General features: G+C 49.6%; 1 protein-coding gene across 2 annotated transcripts in view; it reads left to right on the top strand.

Moving 5' to 3' along the window:
- The window catches only part of PDIA5 (protein disulfide isomerase family A member 5), an 83,014-nt gene that overhangs the window by 28,457 nt on the left and 34,108 nt on the right, over positions 1-20,449 (top strand). For both annotated transcript variants that reach the window (XM_016159356.2, XM_016159358.2), the window contains exons 4-8: positions 4,723-4,806; positions 5,066-5,111; positions 9,016-9,108; positions 12,081-12,141; positions 16,954-17,021. In XM_016159356.2, coding sequence (XP_016014842.1) covers positions 4,723-4,806; positions 5,066-5,111; positions 9,016-9,108; positions 12,081-12,141; positions 16,954-17,021 — 352 coding nt within the window. The remainder of the gene's footprint in view (positions 1-4,722; positions 4,807-5,065; positions 5,112-9,015; positions 9,109-12,080; positions 12,142-16,953; positions 17,022-20,449) is intronic.

Here is a 20,449-nt window from a genome sequence, read left to right as displayed (position 1 = left end):
GCAGAGCCTTAGAAGTACTGGGCTGGGGAGGCAGGTGGAGGAGAAGGCACGCTCCTTTCCTTCTATTCCCAGCACTTTTATTAACCGTGCTGCATAGTTCATACTTTATTATATGCCTTCTTGAGGTCGGTGCCAAGGAGAACAGCCAGACCTGGGAGGATTCCTGCTGTACACAGGGAGTCCGTTCGTTAGCGAGTGCCATGAGACCACCAAGGTCTGTCCAAGTTTAAGGCCCAGCTATTCCAGAACTGTTCTCTGTCTCCTGTCTGTGTCTTTCTGCTACATTTGCTCATATTGTCCCTGGTATTTGGCACCTGGCAGTCACTCTGACAGTTGCTCCTTATCTCCCATTTTCATGTCTCTGAAGTGATGCTGCTTCTTGCTTTCCACCTTTCCTCTCCTACCCAGCCTCGGAGGTCACAAGACCATGGCTCGGGATCCCGCCATGTCGGACATGGCAGGTGGGAGAAGGAGATCTTCCCCTTCTTTGATGGGGAAATGGAGCCCAGGAGAGGGACATCTGCATTAGCTAAGGGCACACAGTGGCCAAGACAGGCTGGGGCCTTGCCTCTGGTTCTTAGTGTAGTCTGCTTTCTCCCTTGTTGCGGGAGGCTGTTCATGGCTTGTGTGGACATAGGGATGCTGTGTGGCTTAGTGAGGATCTGGTCGGGGGCTAGGACAGAGATGACAGAGGGTCAGATCTTTTTGGGTCTCCGCCTTTGCTCCTGGATCATCCATCAAGATATAGGCAGACTGCCTTGGTGCTTTAGAATGACTTGACCTATAGAGGAATTTAAAGCTCCATTCAGCTCACGTAGACAACTCCTGCATTCTGCAGCTTGAGAGACTAAGGGCCTCACCAGAGGTCACAGACTGGCTAATGGCAGAGCCAAATCTAGAAACTGTCAGTCATTCCTGCTGGCAGTTGGGCTTTCCTCCAGGGAGGGTTTGGTACTTAGGCTGCGACTTGTGAAAGTCACATACCTCCTTTTCCCAAGCCTCCAGCACCTTGTTTCTTTTTCTTTTTGCTCTCTCCCCTCTTTCATCCCTGGGTCTGACTCCCAGGAGTGGGAATTGCCAGTCTCCTGGATGATCGTTAACTGCACGTGTAGATCTGGTAAACACAGCTCTATACATCTGCAGCAGCTGCTCCACACTATTAGGTTGCCACTCCACAACAAATTCAAATGAAAACACCGTGCATGTGTCTGTCTGTCAGCCCAGGGTGGGAGGGAAGTGTGTACAGGCCTCGTCATCTTTTTCTGAACATTCTCTGTATAGGAGAGCCCGGGGAGGCGAGGCGGGAAAGGATGTAGCAGGTGGTGGAGGAGTAAACAGGCAGAGGGAGGCGGGGCTCCAGCACTACGAGCAGATTGAGTGGCAGATGAGGCCCTTTGCACGACCAGTCTACTCTCCATGATCCATGGAGGTTTTCTCCCTCCCTCTCCACTGCAACAAAGCATCTCATTTCCCTGCTCACTGCCTATGTCTCCTTTACCCCCTAGAGCCTCAGTCACTGGCTAGGGAAGAGAAGGTGAGAAGGAGGTAGCCAGTAGATCAATTAATTGTGCTTAATCTCTCAACCCAGATCCTTTTAAGTCCCTGAACTTGGGTAATTTCTCTCTTCTTCTCCAACACTTATGACTTTTATTGTCTATACCACACAATTAGTACGCTCTCTCTTTCTCTGTGAGACAGAATTGTAGGAGGAAGGGGAGCTAAGCTGACAGAGCACTGTCAGGAAGTGTCACCTGGCAGGTTTCCTGCAGTTCAATAGACAGAGCCCAGAGCCCTGAAAGCCAGAAGTGCAGAGCCTCCTCCCAGCAGCCACAAGCAGCATCAGTCATTCACTCATTCATTCAGGTGATTTATAGAGTGCTCACTCTGTGCCAGCTGATGTTGTAACCTTGGGGAAACAGCCATGAGCAAAACAAAGTCCTCATCTTCATCTAGCCAACATTTCTGATGAGAATGACAGTCAGCGGACATGTTGGTCAGCTGTGGAGAGATGCACTGTGGAGAGATGGCAGCGAAGGAAGTGCTAGAGGTGGACGGCAGAGGTGCTTAGATGGCAGGAAGCCACCTCCCCACCGACCCCTCTGAGAATCATGCAAGTGCAATCGTATTCGTGTGTGTAGGGGGCAGGGGAGAGGAGAGAATCCTTGGGGCGTGTCATATAACCTAGGGAAGGAAGAGGGTTATGTGGCGTCTGCGACAAGGAATCCTGTGGCAGAGACAGAGCCGTGATTAGCTTAACTGGAGTACGGGCCGTAGGCTGTAGGCAGGGGTACACATTGAGATACAGGCAGGAGAACCTCTGTGGCCCCCCCAGCTCCACCCAGCCAAGGTGGTTGTTTTAGAGCTTTGCTCCTAAGCCTGGCCTAGGCTCACAGGGGGCCTAAGGCTGCAGCGAGACATTTCCCGGGAGTGGTTTTGGCGGTGCAGGCAGGGATTGGGATTGGAATCCCTGTCACTCCTCTCTGCTTTGTGAAAGTCATAGGAAGAGGCTTCCAGCCAGGCTTGATGGACGAGGGAGCCAGCATGGTGTCGCACTCCTCCCCTCCAGTGGCTGCCTTGCAGGACTTGAATGGCCACCACAGGCACAGCAGTGTGAGCAGGCCCTTTGGGCACCCCTGCTGAACGCGAGCGTGGGGCGGAGAGAGGCCCATGCTGACTTGGTTCCTGCCCCGGTGCTATTTGCCGTTGCTGTTGGGTGGACAGTAGGAGGTCACAGAATCAGTTCAGCACAGCAGAACAAAGCTGGACAAGGAGAGTGCCAAGTGAACAGCTGTAAACATCCTGAGCCGGGCCCTCTCTTCTGGAGAATGAACTCAGGCGGGGAAAGGGCACCTCAGACACGGTTGTTCCCAAACAGACCTGCTGCCTGTCCGCGTGGTGCCACCACAGCCCTGCAGGATGGGGCAGACCCAGAATGCAATAGCCGTTGTCAGTGCAGGCGCGTATGGCATCCCCACGGGGCTTCAGGGTGAGAGTTTCCAGAGAGCATGTGGTGGGCTGCCCTTCCAGGGGCCTTCTGATGTGTACTCTTGGCCCACAGGGTCTCCTCCCACCCCCAGCTTAGCCCTTCCCTCTGCACTTCCTCTCTTAAAATGCCCTCGCCTTGGGAGAGCAGCCATGGCAATGTCATTACCCCTTCTGAATTCATCATGCATTTCTTGAGTCTCCAGTGTTTGCCGAAGCTAGAAGAGGAAGTGGCCACAGTGATGGCTACCACAGGCAGAACTAAGTAGGGAGGGAAAGCCCTGGGCCTGGGGTGAGGGCGGGAGCAAGGGGTTGGCCCTGAGCGTGCCCACACTCCCTCGCTCTGACCCCACACACACCTCTCTAGGAAGACATGCTTCTTGAATTGCAAATTGCGTATTTATACTCAAAACGAGATCCCAAGATTTTGCTTGGTTGCTTTTAGAATTGAGCTGAATGGTTTAATTAGTCCATCTGTTCTGGGGCTGGTGCACAGCTGTGCGAAGCCGGTGTCTGTAGAAGGCGGTAAGGTATGGAAACAGGTGGGAGAGGAAGGGACTTCCCTCCAGCGATGTCATACCTGGCAGAATAAAGTTTCTCATGCAGTGTCATCAGTGGAGACCAGTGGAGACTGGGTGACTGAGAAACCCTCACCGAGTCCACTCAGGCCTGGGAGTGGACACTGAAACAAGGAGCAGGGTCCTTCGTGGACGGGCTGGCGGGCTGCCTTTGGCTGGCTATTGGTTACATTCGCCTGAGCGTGGTGAGGTCTTGGAGGATCTGTAAGAGCAGGTAAGGTCTCTGAGGTAGCTGGTGTAGGACATAGGGAAAGCCACATTAGTGCAGGTTGGTGCATGCGTCACAATCACTGGGAAGGCTCCTTGAATCAATTGTTCTTGTGCCCAAGGAATTTTGATTCAGTACGTCTGGGATGGGGCTGAGAGTTTGCATTTCTTAGAGGTTCCTGGGTGATGCTGGTCCAGGGGCCACATTTTGAGGTCCACTGGTCTAACAGGAAGGAAACCAAGATTAGATGAGGTCATGCATGAGCACTTTGTAAACGGCGAATGGCACCCAACAGACCTTTTTTTACTCGAGGAATTGCGAGAGGGCGATATTGCAGATACTAGCACATCACTGAAGCTTTTTCCTTTCTCCTGTTGGCTTTTGTCAATACCCGGTCAGATTTCAACATGGTAAGACATTTCCCTCTTACCTAGGTCAGGTGTTATATAGTAGTAGGAGGCGGCATATGGCACACATTAGCACTTGAACAACCGAAACTTGCTTGGGCCCTAGGCAGAGATTCTGAAGTAATGATCCGGGGAGGGCCAAGGAATCGGTATTTTTAAAACTTGCCAGGTGATTCTAAAGAGGAGCCAGAATTGGGACCCACTGATCTTAAAATCAACACTGAGTTTATTTTTCTTCTTAGAATGGGCTGACCACTCGCTAAGCTTCTGGGGCACTTCCTTTGTCTGGACCTCTCAGCATTGCCTCTAACGTGTAGTAATACAGCTTCCTCATCTGCTTGCCCCTGTCTTTTTTGATCGGTGCATATTCTCTTGGTTACTCTCCTGCTTTCAGTTCTCTGAGAACCCATCTACAGTGAGGACCTCACCTGCTGTTGAGAATTCCATGTTACCTGGCTTATTCTTAGGCCACCAGCAGATTTTACTCTGTCAACACCTTTGCAAGGACCTCAGGTGACAAATGGTTCCTGACATTTGTGTCTTTCAGCGATGCAGAGAGTAGAAAATTGTGCAAGAAGATGAAAGTTGACCTGAGCCCAAAGGACAAAAAGGTTGAATTATTCCATTATCAGTAAGTACACACATGGTCATTTCCAATTTCCAAGTGAGTACCAAAAGCTTTCGTTGGTATTCTCAGTGAATAGTGACTTTTAGGCAGATCAATTTGATTTCAGAATGATTTTTTCCTGTGTTTACAATTATTTCTTTTAAAAAAAATCTTGAAATGTATTCAATAGCTAGCTGAATCTTATTATGATGCTACAGAAACCAAGGGTATGTATCTTCACAACCACTCCTAAAGTTAACACCTTTTTCTCCTCGTTTGACAGGGATGGTGCATTTCATACTGAATATAACCGAGCTGTGACATTTAAGGTAAATTTACCTCCCTCGTTCTCAGCAGAGCTGGAGTCTGAATGGATGCCAAAAGTCTGGCAGCTTCTCTCTGAGAGAAGGAAGGGCAGAGTGCACAAATTGCTCTCGCGAATGACCCGAGGGGTTCTTATCTCTAGAGCATATGTCAGCAGAATATCTGAAAAAGTTGGTAACTGTTAACACAGTGGGACGGCCAACCTTGCGGTTAGTTTGTGAATCTATCAGAGGTCGTGCAGTGAGGCGTGTGACTTCACGCCTCTCCCCTCCAGAAGCCCGGGTCTCCCATTGCTGTGGTTTCAGGCCCTTCCTCATCTCTGCAGCAGTGCCCACCGCAGCCACCCATAGGTTAGAAGAGGCTTGCTGTGCCCAGGTTAGCACAGCATGCAGGACACGGGCAGGCGGCACCTGTGGGCTTATGCAGCTTGTTCCAGATGAGATGCCGACGTCACCGATACGTTCCCTGCTGCAAAACCAATTCAGAAGCCAATAAAAATCCATCAGTGAGCAAAAGTATGGTGATCCTGCGGGTGCTGTCCTGTTATCACAAAGCAACTGCCCCACCTCGAGCCCTTCTCCTGCTCTGGGACTCTGCTCCTTCATCATGTGCATTCCCTTCCTCAAACCAGCTTTCTTCTGCCTCTGGTCCAGGTGGCATTCCCCTGCCCTGCCTGGGGCCACGTATTTCTTCTGTTCCCAACATCTGCAGAACTCGCTCTTTCTGACTTTCCTGCTTCTCAGACTGGGTTGGACCTTGTGCTCCTCTCTCTCTCCCTCACTCTCTCTCTCTCTCTCTCCCTCTGTCTCCTTCTATTCTTTCCTGTCTGTTCATCTGTCTGTGCAGCTGTCAGTGCCCCTCTCCCCTGCCCCACCCCACCTCCCTGGTCATCTCGTTTATATAGTCACATGTGCTCTTTTTTTCAGTTGCTGCAGCTTTTACCTGATACAGACTCGGCTTGATTACTCATCATCTTAACACCCACTTAGACACTTAGAGAAAATTCTGCCAACTAGAGTTGTTTAACCCCTGTTATTCTGTGTTAAGATGTCAACTGAAGTTCTCGGAGAGAACTTGTGCTCCCCAGGAATAAGATTTAGCTGGGCGGGGTCAGGGAGGTACCTATGCAGCGATGGAAAGAGGGAGCAGAGCCTTTTGTTTTGCTTTTGGAGGTTGTGTTCATTGTATACTTAGTCAGCCCTCCAAGGAATCTGTCCTAGAATTGTGGAGCAGGGGATAGCAGCTGCTCAGAACTATAGTAGCAGGAAGGGAGCAAGGAGTCCTGGTGGTCTAAGCTTACATGGGTGGGAGAGGCCAAGTCGTGGCCTTTGTCTACCTCCTTACAAAGACTAGATGTGTGGGATCTCATCTTTTTGTGATTTTTACGTCGATAAACTAGAGAAGTTGGCTGAACATTATACAGGATCAGTCTCTTTAGTGGAGAGAAGGGATCCTTGGTCCCAGTCCCCTCAAGCTCACAGGGCCATCGCGGACTGGGGTAGCATCCCTGGAGTTCTCCAGGGCAGGGGGAAGTGGCGTAGCCTTCCTGTGACTGCCTGACAGCTTCTATTTTTCAGCATGCACAGCTGAGATTGAGGCCCTCCTTGGTCATGGATTAGTTTTCCTTTCAGGGTTTCTCCTGGGCTTCTGTATCTCCATAGAAACAGAGGACCTCTTGGCAGGGTAGGGACAGGGTCTCAGGTCATACTCTGGCTATTGTTGCTGTCAGGGCCAGGGCCTGGCAAGAGTAAATGAGGGTAAAAAGGAGGAAACTAAAAGAGGGAACTTCCTGTGGAAGTGGCCTTCTGCTTGTCAGAGTCTGTCCGGCAAAATCCTTACTTTGTATAAGTGGTGAGGACCAGAGGTGCCTGGAAGCTGAAATTCAGATGGCTCTGTGGTGATCTTTGCGAAATGCCCCGTAGTGGTGACTGTGGTTTCCCAGTCATGAAGCCATCCTGAAGATCAAGATATGAGAGTCGGGCCATTTTTCTGGGATTCAGAGCACCAAGGATGCGATAACTAAGGGTGGGGTCCCAGGTGCTGCTCTCTGCAGATTTTTCACCCAAGATCTCATCAGACTGATTTGAAGGAGAACCTATGAATGGAATTATTCAACTTTGATTAAAGAAAAAGAATTTTTACCAGAAAATCAAGATTACTAGTAGGGACATTTTAGTCATTACATTAAGAGGCAATTTCTTTCCTTTTTCCATCTTCATCCATCTTTTTTCCTTGATGCAGAGGTGGGGGGCCAGGGGAAAGGGAGGCTGTGCTAATCCTTTAACTCATGCTGGTGTGGAACAGCAGCTCCCCAGGGTAGCAGTTCCTACCCCATTTGGGTTCCTCATTTTACTGAGAGTCACATGGAAGCCACGGACCTTCTCCTTCAAAACAGCACATGTGTATGCATTAAAGTAAATGTTTTCATGTGAGTCTGGGGTTTCACAGGCTCCTGAAGTCCACTCTGCACCCTAGACTGAGAACCCCTGCACCAGGTGTTCCTGGAACAGCATGCAGGTGGGCACCTATAAGCATCTTTTTCACGTGGCCTAGTTGGGCAGGTGCCTCTGCAGCTGTGGATGTGTATGGGTCTTGGGAGGGCCCTCCAGTTCCATTTTGGCTTGTACTGTCATAGTGAGCTTTGCCAAGGGGCTAAGAAAAGGCGAATCTGCCTTTGTCGTGGTGGAAATGACCCTCTTCTCTTGCCAGGAGGTGTTTCAAAGCTCCATTTGGATGGACAGGGAGTGTTACCTGAATGAAATTTTATGAAGTCTTGGCTCTCCTCCATTCTTTCACAGTAGCTCTTTCCAAATAGGAGTTCCCAGAAATAATAAGTCTCACTGGGTCTTCTGTATGTAACAGTGGATGGGCTGATTGTAGCCTCACTAAGAAGGTCTTTCCCTTTCTTATCTCAGAGCTCCCTTCCTCCCCCAGTGTACACACAGACACACCCAGTTCATCATCTGCCCATTGGAGCATGATAAAAGTGGACAGAAGTAACGGAATCTGGCATCAAATTGGGGGACATCGAGGGCTCCATTTGTTGTCTAGGGGGCCAGCAACTCCCCTCCAGCATGGAAGGATACAGGCTTGGCTGGTTTCTCGTACCTATTTCTGGTTCTCATAGGCTTTGAGCTCCATTTCCAAGAGTTACTGAGAGGAAGGGGAATGTCATGTCTCTCCTGGACCAGTGAAGTATGGCAGGTCAGGAGCAGAGACTTTAGCCGATTGTCCACATTACAAAGGCCAGTTAAGCCCTTTATCCTGAAGGTCTTTTTCAGATCTCCATCCTGGACTTTCAAGATGAGAATTACAGCAACCAGGTGGCCACAGAGATGAGCCCTTTGCCCTGGGGCTTCCCAGCCTGAGTCCCACAGAGGATAATCAGTATTTAACACTTAGATCATAAAATACCAAGCAGGTTACAGGTAGACATAATTACCTGCTTCTGTGGTTGACAGCTTTAGTGGCTGTGTGAATGTGGAAGTATCTCCTTTGGATAGGACTGGAGACCTTTATTCAAATTGTTCAGAGAGGCTTCCTGGAGGAGATAAGATATAGCAGAAGCATGAGAGTGTCTCTGGTTTGAATAAGCCAACTAATTGTCTCAGATTTCCTCTTTTTTGGTTCATGGAGAAGCACAGTAGGTATGGATCAGCTGACCGGAGTAATGTGTTATGCTGAAAAATCCCGGTGGGGCTGATGGAGGTGCCTTTTTAGGGCCCTTAGCAGTGATATCAGTGGGCTATAGAATGGCACAGCCACCCCCAAGCATTTGCCCATATACCGCATGCAATCCCGTCCAGGCACTTGGGTCTCCAGGAAGGAAAACGAGAAACTTCCCCGATTCCCCCACCTCCCTCTTTTCCTGGCTAAAATGAGTTTTCCCTTCTCTCTTCTTTTCCTCAGTCAATAGTGGCCTTTCTGAAGGATCCCAAAGGGCCCCCACTGTGGGAAGAAGATCCTGGAGCCAAAGATGTTGTCCACATTGACAGTGAAAAGGTAATTTCTTCCTCATCAGTTCTGATGGACACTGGAAGCTTCCTCTGAGCTAGGGTCTTTCGAGGAGAGATGCCCAAGGAACTGAGAAATGGGAGGGTTCCCTGACCAGCTGTGCTTTCCTCCAAGGGACCTGAGCCCTCGCATCTCATATTCCTTCTCAGCTCCCTGATGGGACCAACAGGAAATCACAGGCTGGCTGCCTGAGAGCTTCCTCCATTCTTCACCGTCTTGTTTAATATATTTTAATGTGTTTAGAGTTTTCTTATAGGAATAGCAATTTAAATGTGCTATCCTTATGAAATCTGATTGTTACTGGGTTCGGCTTTGTGGGTTTTTTTTGTTGTTGTTTGTTTGTTTGTTTGTTTGTCTAAAATAGTCTGAGAGATTTGGGTTGCATTTTCTGAGACTTGGGTCAAGTCTCTATGATTCCGAGTCATGGTGTAACTTTCAACAGATTATTTACCATTTTAAGCTTCAGTTTGTGCATTTGGCCAGGATGGTGGGTTGGGGGAATGCTGGAGGATGGTTCTGCCTTATCCTCTCTCCAAACCCAACCCTCTTCCCTTGGAAGCCTGCTCACCTGACCTGAATGTGCATCTTCATCCATGTGTACATGTGTTTACAACATGCACATGTGTGTGCCTTATTGTTTGGCTGTGCCTTCACATAGGGATGGGCAGGACCTTCTCTGTTACATTCCACATAGTCTGTGAGGCAAGCAGTACTTTTTTTTGTAGATGGACAGAGAATGTCCATTCTTGTCTTGATAACATAAAATGTACCTTTTATCTTCCTCTGCCTCCCCTCCCTTTTCATTGAAAATTGTTACTCGAATGCTTATTACCCCAAAAGAAAATGATGGCATTTATACTTTCCAGAGGAGATGTCATGTGTAATCATCATGGGCTAAGCAAGTGGGTCTGTGTTGGTTCAAATGCAGGGGCTGGGCATCAACATTTCTCTGGGATAGGAAGTGCCAGTCTCATTAGCTAGAAGATGAAGCCTTTTTACAAGAACGTTTAGAGGAGGGAAGAAGGGCAAGTATCAGGACGTGGTGGCACCTGTGCCTATAGCAGCTTAAAAGGATTGTTGCTGCTCGGTAGATTTTGTGATGATATATGTTTCTGGCCTCAGGACAGTGATAGCCTGCTGCCTCCCGCCCCCAAGATGTTCTTACCCTCTCACTCCTAAGATTGCTTATCTGTGACTACAAATATTAAGCAGAAATATTTTTTCATACCTGTAAGCAAACCTCTTGTTATATTTTCTGCTATTTTCACTCATGAGAAGTATAAGTACAGCTGCTTTAGTTACATAAAGTCACTAAAAGTTCCAAATGCAAGTTTGAATTGGTGATTCATATTTGTGAGCATAGAACTCCACCCTTTTGAGGGTGACCGATTATCTTTGAATGTAATGTAATATTCGTTACTACTCAGGGTATGAAACCCAATTGCGACAGGCTCAGGAAAACCTTTTCTTCTATGATTTTTTTTTTTTTAACCAGGTTTTATCTCCAGGGATTCCAGAAGATCATTGTCAAAGTTCGCATCCTCCACCCCTAGTCAGGGTCAAAGATCATGGTTATTAATTGTCTTAAAATGAGTGTATTAACCCTCTAGTTATTTAAGCAAGAGTGAAAATTTTCAGAATTTATTATAAAATGTTATTAATTCCCATGAAATATTTGTAGTCTTCTTTGTCTAGCTGAAAAATTATAAGTAATACATATTCATCTCTGAAAATTTAGAAAATACAGCTTAAGCATAAAGGAAAGAAGAAATCAGCCCATCGCTTTCCTTTGAGAGATACCCACTGCTGGCATTCTCTGTAGCCTTTCAGGCTTTCAACATAATGCATATATAAATATTAACTAAAGTGTCATTACATGTTATATGCTGTTTTATAACTTGCTTTTCCCCCCTCACGTAATGTAACATGCACATCACGTTGTGACATTAAATATTTCCTCTTCATCGTTTTTAATGATGCAGTAGTATTCCATTGTGTGGGATGTACCATTATCTATTTGCCTAATGTCTTGTTGCTGCCAGAAAGCTGCATTTTGAAATTTCCTCTTATTTTCCTTATTATTCAGAAGAGAAAAACCTCTAATTTTCTTCTATGGAAACTGGTTAGAGGAGCTTATTTTAATCAAAATATGCTCCGTCATGGAGCTTCTCTGCAGTCCTTGATAGATTTGCTTTTCCCTGAACATCGCTGACTCTCATTGGAAGAAAGGTTTCCAACCCTGCTTTATGCAGAAATCTCTCCATTAGCACTGAGACCTTTGTCTTTTTACATTTATTGTATTTATTTAACCAATAATTATATATTGCTGAATGATGTGCCAGGCACTGTTCTAAGGGTTTTACAAATACAAATGATCAGTATCACTTGTAACTTCAGGAGGTGGGTGGCATGCCTTGTCCTATGCTCTTGTGTGCATAGTGGGCTCCCGGGACATGACTGGTGGTGGGTTTGGCCGGGGGAGGGGCGTGGGGTAACCCCATGTTCCTGTGATGGGCAGTTTCCCATCCGGCCAGATTGAGTCTATGTGAAGACGACCACCCACCGCAACACAGCCGCTCCACAGACCACATGTAGAGAGGGGTAGCCTGGTCGACAGCCTCATGGAACACAAACAGCTCCTTGCGGACTTTTAATTGTTCAGGTGGAGCTGAAAGTAAAGCTGGTAGCCTGTTCCTGATTCCTTCATCCCACCGTATGGTCTTGGGAAAGCCATCCGTCCCCGCAGGGCCTCAGTTTCCCCATCCGTAATACACGAGGGTGGTCTAGAACAGATCCATGGGCTGCTTTCAGCTCCTGATATGCCACGAGTCTGTAGTGCATCCCTCAAGCTCCAAGTCAGACAGTGGGGTTTCAAAGTGCTTGCTCCGCCCCTCCCTGGGGGGATGGCACCTCGTTACTGTGTTGTCTGTGACCTGTGGTGTTCTCTGCTTGTGTCTCAGGACTTCAGACGGCTCCTGAAGAAGGAAGAGAAGCCGCTCCTGATGATGTTTTATGCCCCATGTGAGTGATCATTCTCCTTTGGGCCAGAGTTAGTTGTTCAGACCCTTGGCGGGGCAGCTGGGGGCTGTGAGGCGCAGAGACTGGGAACAAGCGCCGAGTCTCTCACTTAGAACTCTGAGTCATATCGCTCACCTCGCCTCACCATCTGTGCCTCTTTTCCTTCATCTTGGCCTTTTCGTCCGGCTTTCCTCCTCTGATGCTCCCACGACAGTTTTTACCTCACTAGAGTCGGCGTCCTTCTGTCCTCTTCACCCTGAGGTCTGCCCAGCAGCAACACAGGTCTCCTCTCAGTACGTCTGCCTTCCTCCTCCCCTCCACTGTCTGCGGGTCTGAAGCCCCTTTCCTGCCAGCTGTGTGCCCGGTGGAGCCCTGCCTGGAGCTCGAGGCGCTCTCCAGGGTGCTGCTGCTGCTGCTCACCACCCAGAGCCTGGCCGGTCTCCAGGGCAGCCGCTGCTCCAGCTCTGGCTCCTGTGCACCTTTGCTGGTGCGGGGCAGCAGGCTTCGGGCCAGGGAGAAAGGAACCTGGTATTTGCGTTCAGTCTCTGTGTGAGGCAAGAGGCCATGGGAACAGCAAAGATCATTGAGATGACACCCGGAGACCTGGGTTTTCATTCTAGGGATGCCACCAACGAGCTGGGTGACTTCGATCAAGTCCTTCACCTCTCCGCACCTCAGTTTCCATTTACGTAAGAGAAAAGGTTGGATCAGAGCCTTCAAATTTTTGACTGCATTTCCCAGTATTAAAAATTTTATATTGCAATCCAGTATTATAAGTACACATAAATTATACATAAATAAGCCGAAGCAAAAGTTTCGTAAAACCATACTTACCTTTACTGCCTACTATCCTACTCTACCAGATGTAGCGCACAAAGACGGATATTTATTTTTCTATTTTGTTTTACTTAAAAGAAGTCGTTAGTTTTTCTTACTACTTCATAATCTCTAATAATGAGTCAGCACGCTATGGCCCACAGGCTGGCTGCCTTTTCTTATAAATTAACTTCTGTTGGAACACAGCCACATCCATCTATTTCCATGTTGTCTGTGGCCGCTTCCAAGCTACACCAGCAGAGCTGAGTAGGTGACAGTACGTCCCACAAAGCCTCAGACATTCTCTGTGTAGTGTAATGGGTCCCGACGCACGGATTGCAAAACCCTGGATTAGAGCCTCTGCGAGGCCCTTAGAGCTGTGATTCTGTGAACTACATAGGCCCTAAAAGACTGGAAGCAGGGGGTGGGGGGTGCTGTGTGTGACGGGAGGTGGATGTGCCCAGCGTGTCCATGGCTCAGATGGGATCGTAGGCTGTGGCACTGGGGTTCTGTTTACTTTCAAAGGCCTGCCTCCAGTCCCCCTTCCTGAGTTCTTTGAGCAAAGGTCCCTCCCATCCGCACCCTGGAGACTACACCTCCCTGGCTGGATGCCCTTCCGTGGTGTTCTGGTGGTTTGTCTCACTTGGGCCTGTGGCTTGTTCACCATGACAGCAGCCTCTCCCAGCCCATGCTGACCACTGGGTGACCCCCCCCCCAGACACCTCGCTGGCCCCAAGGGTGTGCCTGCTTGTGGGAAGAGGCCCTGGTGTCCCACTTCCTGTGAGATCTGTCTCTGCCCAGAGTGGTCTGCACTTTAACCCCAGGTCATTTTATTTATTAGTGCTCACTGGTTGGTTTCACCCCTTTTTGCTTCTCCTTGGAGGGATCTTATTAACTGCCTGGCCATGAATGCTTCAGGAGCTGCCCTGCCTCCCTGTCCCTTGAGAATGGGCCTCCTTTGGCTTATCTCAGAACCTTCGGGACTCAACGCATTGGTCAAATGAGATTAAAACAGCATATGTCAATATACAGTACATGTCACAAGGCAGGATCATGGCATAAGCATGTCGGTTTCAGTATAATGCACTAGTTAATCACTTACCAAGAGTGGTTCACTAGCTCTTTTTCCCTGGATGTGGGTCGTCTCTCCCACCCACTCTCCAGGCTATCAGACAGTGTGCTCTTCCTACTTGTCACTGCAGGGGCAGAGATGCACATTAGAAAGCTAGGTGAGTTAGGTTCCTTGTAGGTGTCATGGGGCAATTAGCAGTGGGGGAGGCAGGGAGAAAACTCAGAGCCATGAAGTTCAAACTTGTGGTGGAATGGTCCGATTGGATGGCCTCCTAGGTTCCAGGTAACCCCAGGCTTCTTTCGTTGTTTTTGATGAAACAAAGTTGTGCTTTTATTATACTTGTCCACTTAAGCCTTCATGACCTCATAATCCAGCTGATTTCTGAGACACACCAATTTTCTAACTGGTAATTCTTCTGGGGCTCTGATCCTTTGATGATGTTTGGGGCAAGTAAACCCAAAGACAGTGGAAACCTTTAGTTGTGACAAAGAATCTGGATCCCCAGGACCTATTGTTGATTCAGAAAATATTTGTTGACTGAATTAATGAGAAGATAGTAGGCTGATTGCTATAACCCTGGGGGTTTGAGAGGGATAATTAGTCTTATCTCTTCTCCTGCCTCCCAGTTGAATCAGTTGAAGGATAAATTCATATAGGGATCTCAGTACCAGCTGTAGTGTTGGTAAAGTTCATTTGGAAACTAGCTTGGCCTAGAGCTTCCTGTAGCTGTTCTATCACCTCCTCCCCCACCCTATCCTCAGTAACTTCTTTCCCCAGTACTTCTGGCCTTGGGCCTGGGGGATAAGCTGCAGGCTGCAGACAGGCAGAGCTGGAGGAGAGAGGTCACATCTGTGGGAACAGGTAATAAATTAGGCTCTTGCCTGGTGAGTGTAGCCCACTGGGTGTCAGAAGCCCCCCATCTCATCAAGTCACCAAGTACAGTAGGTGAAGGGCTGCAAGTGTGCCCCTTATTTTCCCTTCCGTGGAGTAGAGCGACATCCTCTGTTCACAGGGGAGGTGTTTCCCCCATGGGCCAGAGGCAAACTCTCAGGCCTGTGTTCACTGAGCCTCCCCTGCTGGATGTCTGGATGGCCGTCCTCCCGGGTGTTGGTTCTGCCCCTCAGCCTGCTGGGCAGGTGTTGTCTCCACCTCACAGGTGGAGGGAAGCCGAGGCTCAGAGCACTTACGTCACTCTCTCAGGGTCGCACAGGCAACAAATGGTGAAGGGGAGATGCTGACCTAGGTCTCATTCCCCCCAGAGCAGGCTCCTTCCTCTGCCGGCGGCCTCTCATCCCCACTGCGTGGCATCCACCTGGTGGAGCACGGGCGTCCGGTGGCATTGGCGTTACTCCCCCTGTTCCCGCTTCTGAATCCCCACAGTAGGAACGAGGTCCCTGGGAAAGTGTCATATGCCTTCCTTCACAACGCTCGCGGGGGGATCATGTCGTGGTAGCAGCTGCTAGGAAGAGACACATCTTGTCTCCCGGGGGCAGGTGCTGTGGGGTTGTGCTCCAGGCTGGCCTCACAACAGCTCCTGCTCTCCTGAGTCCTCGTGAGTCTGAGCCTGAACTAACGGCACGAATTGAAGCCCAGGCTTATTATGTTGGTGTGTGTGTCCGTCTGTCTGCCAGGCGGGAATTTCGTGTCAAAATTTCCTGCATCTGGTCTTGTCCAGGAGACTTGGTGCTGGGAGGTTCAGGTGGTCCCAGGGGTGTTCGACCTACTCGTGTTTCCTCAGTGTCTGTATCTGACCCGATGGGCGCGAGCGCCTCTTTGATCTGTATTTCTCTGCCCACAGGCTGCCAAGGCGTTAGCTAAACATAGATTAGAGCTTGTCAGCCAGCCGCCTCGTGGCCCTGTCCCTGCTGTGCCGTGTTAAGATGAGATCCAGCCTGACAGGGGGTTCCAGGAGTCTTTGGTACCTGTAGCCTTCAGCTGCATCTAAAGCCTGTTTTGCAGCAGAGCGGCTGTCAGAAAGAGTAACGGCCTGGCATGTCAGAATTCCTCGCGTCCGAGGAAACTGGTGCTCATGTCCTGCAGGATCCGTGCCGTTGTGTGGCCTGCTCTGGTTGAAGGGAAGGTGTGGGTCTAAATCAGGGTCATTCCAAAAGAGTAGTGGATGTTTGGGGCCTGGCTATCTTGACTCTGAGCCCCCCAAGCCATGAGGGGCTTCACCACTCCAGGAGAGGAGTTTGACTGGGGTGGACCACAGGACCCCAGAGAGGGTTGAGCCAGAGACATCATGGAATCCTGCAATGTCAGACCATTGGGTCCAACCACCTTCATTTGCCAGAAGGAGCAGCAGCTCAGAGAAAGGAGGTGGCCTGTCCAGGGCCATCCAGTAAGTGGAGGGAAGATGAGAACCCTGGTGTTCTGATTCTGGCCTGGCACCTTTCCCACGGGGCCAAAGCCAGCACCTTTCGTGTCAGGCTTGCCTCCAGTCATTGTGTAGTTATCCCCGTTAATGAAGGAAAGGAGGCGTGAAAACCCCAAAAGTCGTTGTACTTGTGGTTGTACGTTTTTCTTCCCCTGGCTGGGCCGTGAGGGGAGGCTTTTAGCTGTGCACAAAGGGGATATTCTTCTGGCATCTCTTCTGGTTTCCTGTATGGCCGTTGAACTCATTGTCAGCTTTAAATAATTCCGTGCTTTGCCCTTCTTCAGCTGTGTCACATTTGCTTAGTTGGTCCCACATTTATGAAGAGATTGCTGGGCTGTGTCCTGTTTAATGCTGTTGTGATCATAAGCTCTTTGGGGACGAGGGCCTCTGCCTCCAGTTGCTATGTGTTCTTCGAGTCTGGGGCCATCCTACGCGTTTGGGGGCCGGATAAACGTCCGTCGGTAGAGGTCAGCCCGAGGGGAAGGAGGGCGGAGCACAGGGCCCAGCACCCACTGTAACCAAGTTTGGTTTTTCTCTTGCCTGTGACTAGGGTGCAGCATGTGCAAGAGGATAATGCCGCATTTCCAGAAGGCTGCAACCCAGCTGCGAGGCCACTTTGTAAGTGGGGCGCCGTGGGCCAGGCAAGGCTAGCTGCTTCTGGACTTCTCCCTCTTGCCTGGGGAGATGGCAGAGGATGGGTGGAAAGGTGGGGGGAGGGCAGGTTTCGAAATCACAAGAGGTTCTTACCCTACTGCTGTTGACCCTGCTGACCCAGGCACATGGTTCAGAGACCTGTTCTCAAGGAACACTGCGAACTCTTTAGAGTTGCCGAGACCCAGAAAGTTTGGCGCCCGTCAAAGGCCAGTGGTGAAATAGCCAGGAAAACAGCAAGAAGCACTGGGGTGTTGCTGGGAGGCCAGGGCCAAGGGGCATGCCATCCAGGGTGCAGAATTACTGGAGCTGGGCTCCAAAGCAGGCCACGCCTCCTGATGCTGGGGAACCCCGTGGCACAGAAAGGGGCCTGGTGACACCCGTTATGGCCCAGATCACAAGCAGGTTCACAAGGCAGTCTCTGCTCAGGCTGGCCAGGGTTCCTCAGTTCCTGTGAGACAGGAAGAACAGTGGGAGCCACAGCAGAAGGAGGCAGTCCAGATGGGGAGCTGGAGCCCTGAGGAATGTGCAGGCAGTCTCTGAAGGAGTGTGCAGGCTGTGCGGGGGAGGGCAGACAGGAGACAGGCAGTCTCAGGGGTGCTCACCTTTAGGGGACATGACAGGGAAGAGGAGCCACTGAGGAAACAGGCCTCTGCAGAGCAGTAGGAGCGACCGGGATGGTCATCGAGGGAGGAGAGGAGGCTGGGCAGTAGGAGCTCACCCAGGGCTGAGGTCTGTCAGTGATAGTCCTGGTCCTCCCTGTGTCCCCTACCCTGCTGGGCTTGACTCTCCTGCGCCATATGTCTGTACATTTTTGCACTTACCATGAGCCACAGAGGTTTGGGGTTTTTTGTTTGGTTGTGGTTTTTTTTTTTTTTTTTTTTGTGGTTTTGTTGTTGTTTTGTTTGTTTTTGGTAGGAACAGAAAAATAACTGCTCTCTCTTCTAGGGAGCATGGAAAAATCCATACACCTTTCATGAAAGGTCATTGGGAGAAGCCATCTCAGTGGGGCCAGCCAAAGTCGCATTAAGGGGGTTCTAAGTCCTAAAACTGCATCACGATTTTTATGGATCCAATTAAGTTGGTGACTAGTTTAAAGTCAATATAAAAAGTTTCAGTGGCGGCACCCTGCTGGGTGGCTGCAAGACTGGATTGCAAAGAACCAGTGCTTTCTCTTTTGACCTTGATTCTGGGCAATACCAAGGACCTGCTTGTTTCTCACTCATGAATTTTTAGCAGTTTGCCTGGAGATATTTGGCCATGAGGCAGGCATACATCACTCTGGGGAAGTTTCACTTCACATTTTGGGGCCTCAATAGATACCATATTTTAAGATTATTTCACCTGGGGAAGAAGACTTAATTACCCACAGTGCTCTCCCTCCCTGAACCCACATGCACTTGGAAAACTGCTCGGCTTACCTTCCTGTGGTGCAGTGGAAGGTGAAAATCTCTAGGCCCAGTCAAATCACCAGAAATGCCTGGCCAGTCCCTTCAAAGCCCGCGAGGTCTTGGTGCCAGGTTAACTTCTGGAAGATTCTCAGCCAATGCTGCATCTACCTGCCAAACTCAGTATTCCTCCAGGCCCCTCCCACAAGCCCTCAGAGTTCATTCCTACCATGCACGGCCAGGTCCACTCGCCTTTGCTTTTGTTCTAGGTCGCTTTGTTCATGATTTTTCTCATTGAAATGTGAGCTTCTTGAGCACAGGGGCTCTGTTTGAATCATGTTTGTTTTTTCAGCACAGAGCACAAGGCCAAACTCATAGTAGGTACCCAATTCATGCTGATAAAATGAACGAATGAGTGCGTGGCTTACTATTTCTGGGTACATTTTATTTTAAGCTCTGTATTCACATTGAAAGTGATGTTTCCCTTCTTAAAGGAATTCAGAGCATCAGTTAGTAAGGACAGAGACAATGTTTGTGGGACAGAGGCCTTCCCCCTTGGCCCTGCGCTCACACTGGGCTCTTTGGCAGGGGGGGGCCTGAAGATGAATTTGTTAAGGGTAGCTGCTTCCAAAAAGGGGGAAAAAAATAGTTCCCGCCTCTCCTGCCTGGGCCAAGGTCAAGAAAGAGGGATTGTGACCCTCCCAAGTCCCTAAACAACGTTACAGAAGAGTCAGTAGGGTTGTTCGTGTACCTGGTCAAGCCCCGCTTTGGCAGAGCTCAGCACAAGGCATCTGTATGGGGTGAACGCATCCATTTCCTTGCTTCTCTCTTCTCTTGCTTGGGGCTCGTTTGTTCTGTTTTCCCCTGAGTGTCTTAGGAAAGCACCTTTGCTTTCCTTTGACGTTCTTTCCCTTTCCCAGCTCCTTAAAGTGGGGTGGTTCCTGGCCACTGTGGGCATCACCCACTGCGGGAGGTCTGTGGAAGACTGGGCACATGATGCAGCCATGGCCCCCCAGAAACAGGGCAACCAAAGGCGTGGATTCCTTTCTCTACTCACACACAGGGCAGAGATGGGCTGATAGTCCCCAGAAGTCAGAAACTCGCTCCCTCCCTACTGCTGACATCCAGCTGAATTAGCACCTCCCGCCTCCTCTTCATCTGTGTCATCTTGGAGCCCTTTTTGGCCAGTCGTGTCTGTGGCAAGGGTCAGAAATCTTCCTCTTCTACAGATATCTTGGGGAGGTATCCAACCCGATGATGTCATTAAGACAAACCAGGCCCGGTCAGGGATGCATGGCCTTTGCCATTTTCCAAACTCAAATCTGCCTCTTTTTCGCTGTCACTGACGTCTAGTGAATCATCAGCGTCTGTCTCATCTACTCCTGCTAATTGGAGCAAGGACCTGGCACTAAACAATCCCCGTCTCATTATGGTCTGTCCCTCAGTGATTTTATCTACCTCCGTAGCTTCACATAATGTGGCTCCATGGAGCCTGAGTCCCTAAGCTCTAGTACCACATGTCAGATTGCTTGCTTGGCATCTTGGTCTGGATTTTTCTCCATGTGTCTCAAATGCAGGGTGTCTCAAATAAAATTCAGTATTTTTTCACCTGGCAGACTGCCAGATTTTCTTCACGACTCTCTTGTGTACCCCAGGTTCCTCTGCCACTGTGCCAGGGCTCATCATTATACATCTATACCCCTGACAACCTCTGTCCTCTCCCTTCCTACCATCCTGGGTCAGGCCCTGGTCAGCCTGAGTGGCAGCCAGAGTGGTTGCCAAAGACTGACTTATTTTCCTGACCCACAACTTTCCCCTACAGCCCAACCTCTGTACTTCAAAAAATGCATCTGGGAAATGCTCAAGAGCCCTCCAACACCTCCTGAGTAAAGGCCTGGTGTTTTAGGCATGTAAGTCTTCCAGCGTGGCCTCAGTGAACTCACCCAGCCTCTTCTTACTCCTCCCTTATGTGTGTTCTGTAGTCCAGTTAAACTGCCGTTTTCCTCA

The sequence above is a fragment of the Rousettus aegyptiacus genome, unplaced genomic scaffold (assembly GCF_014176215.1).
Source record: "Rousettus aegyptiacus isolate mRouAeg1 unplaced genomic scaffold, mRouAeg1.p scaffold_m13_p_4, whole genome shotgun sequence".
Lineage (NCBI taxonomy): Eukaryota > Metazoa > Chordata > Mammalia > Chiroptera > Pteropodidae > Rousettus > Rousettus aegyptiacus.
Note: the sequence above shows the minus strand (reverse complement) of the source record. Positions and strands in the feature narration are given on the sequence as shown.